Raw genomic sequence first — 11,736 nt, 5'->3', positions numbered from 1 at the left:
GAGACAGGGACCCACTGGAGAGAGTCCAACGAAGAGTTATGAGGATGATCAAGGGACTTGAATATCTCTCCTACGAAGAGAGACTGAGAGAACTGGGGCTGTTTAGCCTTGAAAGGAGATGGCTGAGAGGGGACCTTATTAACGTATGTAAATATCTGAGGGATGGGTGTCAAGAGGAAGGAGACAATCTCTTCTCAGTGATGCCCAGTAATAGAACAAGGAATAATGGGTCTAAATTAGAACATAGGAAGTTCCACCTCAACATGAGGAGGAGCTTTTTCACTGTGAGGGTGACAGAGCCCTGGCACAGGCTGCCCAGAGAGGTTGTGGAGTCTCCTTCTCTGGAGACTTTCAAAACCCACCTGGACGTGTTCCTGTGTGGCTGCCCTAGGGTATCCTGCTCTGGCAGGGGGGTGGGCTAGATGATCTCTAGAGGTCCCTTCCAACCCCTGACACCCTGTGATTCTATGATTCTACTTTGTTAAAGTACTAATAAACACTTTTCACTAAACAGTCTCTTCTAAGTTTACCCAATGACTGGTTTATCTTTAACTCAACTTTGTAAGGCATACCTCTATCTGCAATTTAATTATTTCATTTTGCTTCTCTTCATTTTGCATTTTCAGCTGTCTAGTTAGCTCTAGTATTTCCAGTTCTTTTTTCTCTTTCTGTTCTCTGTACTCCTCTTCTTTTACTTCAACTAGAAACACAGTAGTACCACATATGATGATTGCAAAAGATGTTCAGATGGAGAAATAATGTAATTTCCCAAATATTAAAATCTTCTTGAATGGTGGGTCAGTATTTTACAGGAAAATAATTTCATTTAAGCAAAAGCACACTTTAAAACCGTGTGAAAGCCACCCTGTTCCATCCCAGTGAGATGGAGTCTCTTTAAAGAAGCATCACATTTTACAAATATATTTACAAATATTGAAATAAGGTTTTTCTCACTGCAGCATTATTTGTTTGTGAAAATTATGTCCTACCCTCTTGAGCATAGATGGAACACACTAACAGCAGTCCAGCTCACAGTTCAAAGCAACTTTCTGGTCAACACTTAACCCAAAATTTCATTTCTTCAGATTTTTAGGCCCAAGCTCCCAGTGTCTGCTCTACCTGTTCAGGAATTGTTGCTCATTCTGTGTTGCTTTACTATGGCTTCATTGGACACTCTCTAGTCTCTTGAGAAAAGGTAAAATTTAATTAAACACTGTCTACTTCTAGTTTTTCTGTTTCCATTAAGAAGTGGAACTTGTAATGATCCTAGATGAAGTATAGCTCTTACAGTTTACAATATGTTCTATCCAATACTATAGCATTCAGTGTTAAGAAAACTTACATTTTTTTCTTACATCACAGTTCAGCTGTGTTATTTCTAATTTGTGGTCTTCTTCTTTGTTTTTAAGTTCTATCATAAGTTTCTCAATCTGATCTTTATATTCCTGCAAATGTAAAAGGCTTCATAAAAATCCTGAGGTTTCTGTGCTCTTAGCCTTCTGCAAAGCACAACATTCTTGTCAAAATGTAGGGTACTCTATAATTCAGTACTTGTTTTACCCTCTACATAGTAAATTCAAAATGTCCAACTACTTCTTACACAATCTGGCTGAAGTCCACAGAGGAAAAATGTAGTAGATTTTATTGTATTACAGATATCAGTTAACATAAAATTAGAAATTTTACTTATTAGGAGAACGGGCAGATTGAGAGGTCACATTCCTTTCTCCAATACAAGATTTGTTGATACAATGTTGCAGTTAGTTGACTACAATTTCACTTTAGCTGATGTTTGACTGTAAGACTGCATAACAAATATAATAGCAGCAGGAGAAACATCAGTGACAGCAGCAGTAGCGATGCTGGTGGCATGGATACTGAAGAGTTTAAGTATGTTTGTTCCAAGTTTGCTTCAAAGACTACTCCATGACTTCTGGGGACTCGGCTGTAGCTGCCAATGCAGACATGCTTACCCTAAAGCTCTTCTCAGAGCCTTCTCTCTAGGTAGGTAGCCACTCACCAGAGCAGTGCTTGGAAGCACTCAGAAAGGCAGTTACTGACTGGTGATAATAGCATATGTGGATGTAATCAAGTAAGTGCCTTCAGAACAACACTAGGAAGTTCCACCATGCTCATACATGTATACAATATGTAGAATCATAGATTTCTCACCTCTTTCAGAAGGCATAACTTATTTTACTATAGAACTGTCAAGATAATAGCTCTATTGGTATAAAAATTTATTTTTAACTCACAGTTAATACAAACACAGCTAAAACAAAACAGCAGTGAGATTCCTGATCCTATACAGGTAGCAGATCTGCAATCTTAGCACACAGAGCACAGCTTGCGACTAACCCTGCTGGTGTTATTTCCTTTCCAAAAATGAGTGGCATAGATAAAAAGTTGAGACAGGGTAAATGAAATTTATTAGAAGATGAAGAAGAAGAAGAAGAGATGAAAAGCAGAGACCTATTATCTTTGTAGCTATTATTCCTGAAGAAAATATAGACAAAATTCAGTCAGTTCTTGAATTTCTAGCAGTGTAGCAGGCATTGTGAAGAGCAAAACCAAAAACTAAACACAACTAAAAAAAGTAAGCGCATCTTAGATTGAGTCAGAATTCTCAGCACTAGGTGGTTTTTACCTCTTAGTCCCTTTAACACATTCTCATATTGATACTGTCATGAGAACAACTCTTCTCTTTTTAAACATGAAAAATGTTAGGAAAAGTGCAACGATAATGCGATCAGCAGCAAACCCCAAAATATAAAGATATATGAACTGCTAAAATAGAGATATTCTTCTAACTAAAGAATGATAATTTGTGACGCACCTGTTCACAAGACTTCAATTTCTCTTCCAAGATGTGAATAGTACCCTTCAGCCTATCATTTTCATCTGTGTAAATAAAAACTATATGATACACTACAAAGTACATTTTGACAATATTATTAGCATGAAAACAGAATAAGGAAATTACTTTCATTATTTTTACTTGTCTGAATGTTAAGAAACTTTTTTGTAGACATGATAATAATTTATAGAACTACATAATCTCAGTCTACATTTTTTAAAAAAGAAAATTCATGGTTTCATTATAATATTGGCCTGGTATTACTACTTTGAACTGTCTTCAGCCTTCCGATAACTGGAAAATCTGGATGCAGAGTTCTTTGGCTCAGAAAATAAAATATTATTATCATGGCTACAATGGTTTCAAATTAGTAGATGCAACTGTTTAAGAACTTGTTTCCTAAAAAATAGAAAGTAGAAAAAAACCCAGATGATGCGTTTTTTTGGTCATTAGAAGTCACTTAGAGTATTAAAAGCAAGTATGTACTTCAATTTTTTAGGTTTATTAATATTTATGCTAATTTGCCTTGAACACACAGTGGGCATAAAACTAACTACATGGTATCCAGATAAATTATGGTATAAAGATATAGCAAATATTTTCATATTTTATTTAAAATAGCAATGAGTAACTGTCAAGTATCTATGGATAACAGCCAGATTTTAATAACATTACACTGATGATCAAGACTCTGGTTTAACAAAGTGATAAAAACTATGCATAAATGGTTTAATAGACTACAGACCAACAGCTGAATGATGCTTTCTCACTTTTTATAAAATCATCTGTGCTAAAAAAAATTTAAAGCCCAAATATTGATTAAAAACCCCCTCACTTGAGGATGGACTTCTTTTACATGTGGATTCTAAGTAGGGTAATAGCAATGGACATTCATTCAGCAAATAGATTACCAAAATCTGCACAAGACTGATTTGAGATAACTTTTTTCTTTTCTGTTTGGCTGTGAGTTACTCTCTCTGAAGAAAACAATAAATATAAACAAAAAAATTAAATGCCTGCCCATTCCAAATTACAGTACAGTACAGTATACATAAGAATGTTTTTGCTTTTACCTTTCACGTTACACTGGTTTTCAATAGTTTGTGTTAGACCCTTTATCACATTCTGTAGAGTAGTACATTCTAAAAGAAATTAAAAATCCAGTATTTTTGAATGATTTATTCACAATTTTAGTTTTATATTTTGTTTTTAAACTTTTCTGAAATATTTTATAATAATCTTGATTAAATATTAGTCTAAGTCTTCTGACTATAAAAATAACTCATTATTATTGTATGGTTACTACTTAATTTTAGCTTTTAGTTTGATGATAGATTAAAAATAACTTTATCAAGCAATGCAAACAGTTTTGTAAAACTATTACATTTTTGCATCTAGCCAGAAAACAAGGATGTTATTTTTTTCAGAGCATTAATGGAAGTTAGTTCTATATTAGCACTCCAGCAATTTGATGTAAATACTGAAAATGAAGCTGACTTTCCTCACAGCATTTTTACCAAGATTTTTTTTAACAAGACCAACGGAATCCACTCATTGCAGTTTCCCAGCTCCTTTTTAGTGCATATTAACATTCGTATTGTGGCTCAACATAAACTTGGAGAGATTCAGAATATGCTACTAGATCCTCATCATCTCATTTAAAATTAAATAATTATGTGCGTATATGTATATATATGCAACTTGTTATCAGTTTACATATTTGTGTTTCATAATTTTATTTTCTAAATTGCATTTCTGATATTTAAACACCATATGGACTGCCTGTAATTCAACCTTTGGCTTTTTGTTAAATACTATTTTTGTCCCTTATGTTCCTTGTAACATTATCGGTAAAGTTACAAAACATTCAAAGACTGGGAAGACTGGGGATATTAAAACTCAGGTTGATTACTCTTAAAATTTTTTTTTTCTACTTCCAGAGTACCACTGCATTTCTGAAGTGGTTTTTCATTTTTGCAACAGGTAAAGTATTGCTAAATAACAGTCACTCATCTCATAAAACCCAAGCTGTGTTGAAAATTGTAAATCACATAATTAAAGATTACATTACAAATAATGGAGTCAGGAAGATGAATTAAGATCAGAGATTCAATTTTCCACTCAATGCTTTTCACCTTTAGTCTGTTCTTTCAATATTATTTTCATGCAGCCGAGTACATCAGCCAACAGCCTGTTCAATGCTTCCAAAAAACAGTAGGGGGAGCACGAACAGCACAGAAACATTGCCTGCCCTCAGCTTCCGCACTGGATCAAAACCATTTGTGGAAAGATCCTATTTCAAAGTGGGAAGCGCTATATCAGTGTGCCAATTTGTATCAACTAGTTCTACTACAAATTTGATGCCAATGAAAATGTATGGAAATAAACCAAAATGCTTGTATTTCACGCAAAAAAATGGAAAGACATTTATGCATTTGAGTAAAGAACAGGACAGCACTTAGTCCTACAATGAATCACAGCTATTTATGTGCGAATCACTGTTTTGTCCAGTCTCGGGAACATCTGTTCATCTTTCTTATCTTTAAAGGATGTATCTTGGAAAATCCTTTATGCAATTCCAGTTGTGACTGGAAAAAGATTACTGGAACAGATAAGTTTTGCTTGCCTACACTGAGGAACAAAAAGCAAAATTTTGCTGAATGGTAGCAACTTTGCTGATCACTGGCACACCATCTGTTATGGCATGGTTCCTTCCCTATAAAGAAAACTCCCTACATGCAGGAACACTGAACAGCCTAAATGCATGGAAGGTAAGTTCTTAAACAAGGTGGTAACAGACAGCCCTACCCAAAGGGATGTGATACTGGACCTGATGGTCACCAACAGGAGTGAACTAATCACTGCTGTCAGGATTGGAGGCAGCCTTGCCTGCAGTGATCAAGCACTGGAGCTCACCCTGAGGCACACAGGCCAGGCAAAGAGTGAAGTCAGGACCCTGAACTTCAGGAAAGCAAACTTTCAGCTCTTCAAGGAGTCAGCCAATGGAACTCTCTGGCAACTACCCTTCGGGAAAAGGGAGAAGAACAGAGCTGGCAGATCTTTAAGGACATTTTCCACTGAGTGCAATAGGTCTCCATCCCCAGGTATAAGAAATCAGGTAAGGAAGGCAAGAGAGTGGCATGAAGAAGTCAAGACCTGCAGGTCAAACTAAAAGGCAAGGAGGAACTGCACAGGCAGTGGAAGCAGGGACAGGTATCCTGTGACGAGCAGAGGGACACTGCCCAGTTCTGTAGGGATGAGGTCACGAGGGCCAAGACTAGAGCTGAACTTCTCAAGTGACGCAAAGAGTAATAAGCAGAGCTTCTACAGGTATGTCAGCCAGAAAAGGAAGGTCAAAGAAAGTGTATCCTTGCTGGTGAACACTGGTAAAAACAGACAAGAAAAAGGATATTTTGCCTTGGTCTTCACCAGCAACCTCTCTTCCCACACCTCTGAAGTGAATGGACTGCCAGACAGTGACCAAGGAAGCAAAGCTACTCCCACTGTAAGAGAAGATCAAGTTAGTGACCACCTGAGGAATCTCAACATACAGAAGTCTGTGGGACCTGACCAGGTGGAACAATGGTTGAAAAATGCCAGAGTCCTAAGGAAACTGGCTGATTATAGTTGACAAGACACTCTACATGATACTTGAAAAATCATGGCAGTTTGGCGAAGTCCCTGGTGACTAGAAAAGAGATACACTGCACTGATTTTTAAAAAGGTTAGAAAGGAGAACCCTGGGAGCTACCATCCGGTCAGCCTCAGCTTCTGTGACTGGGAAGATCATGGAACAGATCCTCCTAGAAGCTCTGCTTAGGCACATGTCGGGCAGGGAGGTGATTCAAGACAGCCAGCATTGCTTCACCTAGGCTAAGTCCTGCCTAAGCAACCTAGTGACTTTCTGTGATGGAGTGACCACATCAGTGGACAACAGAAGAGCTATAGATGTCATCTACCTGGATTTGTGTAAGGCCTTTGACACAGTCCGCCACAACATGGTTTTCTCTAAATTGGAGAGATATGGATTTAATAGATGGACTGTTTGATGGATAAGGAACTGGTTGGATGGTCACATCCAGAGGATAGTGGTCAACAGCTCAACATCCAGATGGAGATGGGTGACAAGCGGTGTCCCTCAGGGGTCCATACTGGGACCAGTGCTGTTTATTATCTTCATCAATGACACACACAGTCAGTTTAAGCACCCTCAGCAAATCTGCAGATGACAACAAGTGGAGTGGTGCAGCTGACACACCTGAGGGAAAGGATGCCATCCAGAGGGATCTAGAAAAGCTTGATTCTGGGCTTCTGTGAACTGCATGAGATTCAACAAAGCCAAGTGCAAGGTCCTGCACCTCCACTGGGGCAAGCATCAGTATCAATACAGTCTGGGGGACGAAGGGATTGAGAACAGTCCTGTGGAGAAGGACTTGGGGGTGCTGGTGAATGATAAGCTGGATGTGAGCCAACAATGTGCATACATAGCCCAGAAGGCCAATTGCATCCTGGGCTGCATCAAAAGAAGAGTGGCCAGCAGATCAAGAGAGGTGATTCCATCCCTCAGCTCTGGTGAGACCTCACCTGGAGTATTGTGTCCAGCTCTGGAGTCCTCAGCACAAGAAGGACGTGGATGTGTTGGAGCAGTCCAGAGGAGGACCAGAAAAATGATCAGAGGGATGGAACACCTCTCCTCCAAAAAAATGCTGAGAGAGTTGGGAGTGTTTAGCCTAGAGAAGAGAAGGCTCCAGGGAGACCTTGTTGTGGGCTTTCAATACTTAAAGACAAGGACAATCTCTTCAGCAGAGACTGTTGTGACAGGACAAGTAATAATGATTTTAAACTAAAAGAGGGTAGATTTAGTCTAGAAATAAGGATTATTTTTTAATGAGAGTGGTGAATCACTAGAACAGGTTGCCCAGAGAGGTAGTAGATGCCCAATCTCTGAAAATATTCAAGGTGTCACTGGATGGGCATCAAAGCATCCTGATCTAGTTGAAAATGTCCCTGCTGATGACAGGAGGGTTGGACTAGACAATCTTTAAAGGTCCCTTCCAACGCAAAGCATTCTATGATTCTTGGCAAAATTCCACTTCCTCCACCCTACCACCACTAAGCAGCCACAAACCCTTCAGGGTAGGTGGAATAACAGCCTTTCCTTCTCTAATGCTCTGTTCTGTCTCTGATCCTCTGCAGTAAGCAGCATGTTTATTTGAAATCATATGTGAACCATTCACCAGCATGTGATGTGTCATGTTTTTTCCTTAGTTGTTCTTTGAATTGCTTTGTGGCCTACAGATAATCCTTATACTCTAAGTCTGAGTTGTTTACCCATCCTGTTTGGGAGATTATCTGTTGGAGGATGGGGAGGTGAGAGGAGAACAAAGGAACATCACCCTGAGAAGAAAGAGGGGGAGAAGAGTCCCTGAGAAGAACGAGAAGAAGGTTACAAGAGCACGACCTTTCCCTGGAGGCCTGTCTATATCCATACTAATTTGTACAACTCCCGTCACTTCAACAGTATTGAGATTTGTTTTTTCTTGACCATTCCAGCTGTTAAAACCTTAGTTCATATTTCATGCTGATTGCTCTGGTATTTTTACTTGGACTTCTGCCATCCACATTTTTTTTGCGTTATGTTTTAAAACAGCTCCAGAGGTCATTCTCTTCAGTTTTATCAGCATAACTATCTCCTCCAATCATTTCACTCTTATCAAAGTGAGGTACTACTATTAGAAAAGCTCAAATCTCTCTTCTGAATTTCATCAGCTTTCTACTGCCCATTCTAATTCCATAGCCCTTGATGCAGTTATCTCAGCTGCTCTGATTTTCTGAATTGTCTCTTTCACTTTCTCTCCCAGAGTTTTTATGGCAAGAATAATTTCTTCTTTTTGTCCACCCTTTCCTCTTCCTTGTCTAAAAGTACTTTGTATTAACTCCCTTCTCCCTGTTTTTGTCAGTGATGAAGCCTCTTGATCTGTTTCTGAATGACTGTCCTGCATTGTCTTTTGTGCTTAATAGATAAACAAGTGGCTCTAACGAGTCAGATCAAAGTTTAATCCAGTTCACTACTCCACTTCACAATACCTAGCAGAAGATACTTCAGGAAAGAGGAAAAAACTGGATAAACACCGCTCTCAATCTATCTTCCCAGCTTCTAAAACACAAAAATGTGGGAGATCTGAGTGAGAGGTATTGTCCTTGTGTTCAACAAATATGCTAAATTTTGTTACATGAATTTTTCTAGTCTCTTGGAGTAATCTATATACTTCTGTTACTCACAAGCTTCTGTGGAATTAATTTAACAACTTTGTTTTGCATGGAAAAGTTCCTTATTTTGTTTGTTTTAAATCAATCAACAAGTTTGATTTCCATCTAGTTATCTTATTAAATAGTGAACACTCATTCCCTGGTCTCATGTCATTCATAATTTTACAGCTATGAGTTGTGTCAGTCTTTAGACTGAAAAATTTCCAGCCAACTTAAGCCTTTCTTCAGATGTTCCAAAACTGTGGCCAAACCTATGAAGGTCCCAAGTGCATTATCCCCCATCCACCTCCTGGGTGTTTGGCTGGGCTCAGGGCCAAATTAGAAAGAGTACATCTGGTGACCCTGAAAAAAGCTGTTTGAAGAAAGCCTGGAAGAAGACTCAGAAATGGCTGCCCGTCCTTCCCGTGGGAGCTGCTTTTAAGCTGAGGCTTTTGCGCTTGTCCTACCCTAAGCTATGCTGCAGCTGTACTACGTAGATCCTGATCCTAGTCATGACGCAAGGAGTCAGTTCCTGGCTTGACTTCAGACCTGCTTCATCACTAGGGACCTGTTAGTGGTCACTAGACCATGTCTGGCACTTGTCAAAATTTTTGAACCTGATCCCGACTCAACCTCCTGTCTTGACCTTAGACCTGTTCCATCACTACGTACTTGTTTGGTGCCTTTTGGCTGATCCTGACAGCCCTCACTCGATCACACTTTCATGTGTATGGTGGGAGTGAGTCTTGGCTTGTGAAGCCCCTTCCTCTGTGGTCCTTGTTACATGACTGGTTACCAGCTCCCTTGCTCTTCCCTCAAAATAGCAAACCTTGCCACCTCTGTTACCTCTTCTAGTTCTGGTATGTACATTTTGAAATGTAGAGACCAGAACATCATGTGAAAATCACAAACTTTACAGGGATCTAATGTTTGTTTGTTTTTCTGTTTCTTCCAGAATCATACCTATCACTGTCCTTGCTTCTTTGACCACTGATACTTTCAGGGAACTATCCAGAAGGACACCACTTTACTGAGAGGTAGCGAACTAGGGGAAACCACTGTGTATATAAAATACCTTCCATAGGCACTGCTACTGGTTTTCATCTTCCCTTTTCATCACTTGTCATTCTGTACCATGAGATTCTCAGTATATCAAGACCAGATTAACATCATTAGCAAACTTCACTCACTTTCTCAATAGCTTTTCCAATTAATTTGTGATCATGTTAGATTATTTAAGTCCCAGTGAACTGGCAATTGCACTCCAGGATGAAACTGTTTATTCCTACCCTACCTCCAAACTTCAGCAAACTGACTTGTCAGAGATCAAAGCTCTACAAAAAGACACTTTTCAGCACAAACTACAGAAGAATAAAGACCCACAAATCTATTCTAAGTACTAGCTATCATTTCTCTTTGCATATACCCATCTAAAACCACACACTTCTAGAATAAAAAAAAATGAATTGTAATTTAATAGTTTTATTTTTCATTCCTCCTTTATTTGGTAACTTTTTTATCACAATGTAGAGGCTTATAATTCTTACCTGTAAAATAGTAAGTGCTGTTTCATTCTTTAGCTTCCACTGAACAGTTTAAATCCTCTTAATATTCTATAAACTATTATTACCATTAATAACTATTTAACACCATAATGACATCTGCTATACAAAGTAAGAGAAAACCAGCCAAAATTGATGAAAACTAAATCTGAGAGTAACACAAGTACATCTTCTGGAATAATTTAAAACACTGGTATCATCTTAATTGAACTCAACTTTGAAGGATTATATGCCATTCCTTGCACTTTTTAATGGAGTTGGAAATGTCACTGAGATAAAATCTTGATGGTGGCATTACAAACACAAAATGGGCTGTCACATTGTTTAATCTGATCTCTTCAGAGACTAAATCTCACACAGATAATAAGTGTAATCACTTTGGACAGCTTTTAGTCCTTCAGAAGTTAAAACAAATGCCTAGGCAGAACATGACACTGAGATTCCACCAGTACTCAAGGTTCTTACATAATTAATTGAAGTGAGCAAAAACCAAAGAGGAATACTAAAACTTGAACATACCAGCCTTTATGGCACAGAGGAAATATATTCCAACTCCCAAACTGGGAGATCAGGTTGTGCCTAAACAAACCAAATCACATAAGCAACTAAGAGACATAGTTCTTGATGTCATTTCGGAGCACGAGCTCACCAGTCTGACATGCCATCTCCAACTACAGGCAAACTTTGACATTCCAGAAGGTAGCTAAATATTCATTCAAGAATGGACCTGCCTCATTTCTCACTGGGCAAAATGTTTCTGGTGACTAGGTGAAATGTAATGACTGTCCTGTTGACACCAATGGAACATCTCATCTGGGGACATGATTGTGTCAGTGCCAACCTTACTTCTCCCAGAGGTTGACCCCCTTGTTCTACGCAGACATCTGAGCTGCTTATGGATTATTCTAAGTCACAGGCTAGCACTTAAACTGCTGATGTTGGTCTGCTTAAAAATGCTGGCTTTGCAAACTGTTTCAGTTCACTAGAAACTCAAGAGGCACCCATGGATGGGAAAGGCAAACATTTGGGCACAGTAACATCATCAGGTGTACCAAGCTCATCTGATTC

General features: G+C 38.7%; 1 protein-coding gene across 1 annotated transcript in view; it reads right to left on the bottom strand.

The window, feature by feature from the left end:
* Window positions 1-572: 572 nt before the first annotated feature.
* The window catches only part of CCDC152 (coiled-coil domain containing 152), a gene marked incomplete at its 3' end in the record, with an annotated part of 12,682 nt that continues 1,518 nt past the window's right edge, over window positions 573-11,736 (bottom strand). The window contains exons 3-6 of the mRNA XM_009869503.1: window positions 3,931-3,999; window positions 2,837-2,901; window positions 1,343-1,445; window positions 573-700 (exon numbers count right to left, since the gene is read on the bottom strand). Of these exons, the coding sequence (XP_009867805.1) occupies window positions 573-700; window positions 1,343-1,445; window positions 2,837-2,901; window positions 3,931-3,999 (365 nt within the window). The remainder of the gene's footprint in view (window positions 701-1,342; window positions 1,446-2,836; window positions 2,902-3,930; window positions 4,000-11,736) is intronic.

Source organism: Apaloderma vittatum, unplaced genomic scaffold, assembly GCF_000703405.1.
Source record: "Apaloderma vittatum isolate BGI_N311 unplaced genomic scaffold, ASM70340v1 scaffold5645, whole genome shotgun sequence".
Taxonomy (NCBI): domain Eukaryota; kingdom Metazoa; phylum Chordata; class Aves; order Trogoniformes; family Trogonidae; genus Apaloderma; species Apaloderma vittatum.
The sequence above is the reverse complement of the archived record's forward strand: the minus strand, read 5'-3'. Positions and strand labels throughout refer to the sequence as shown.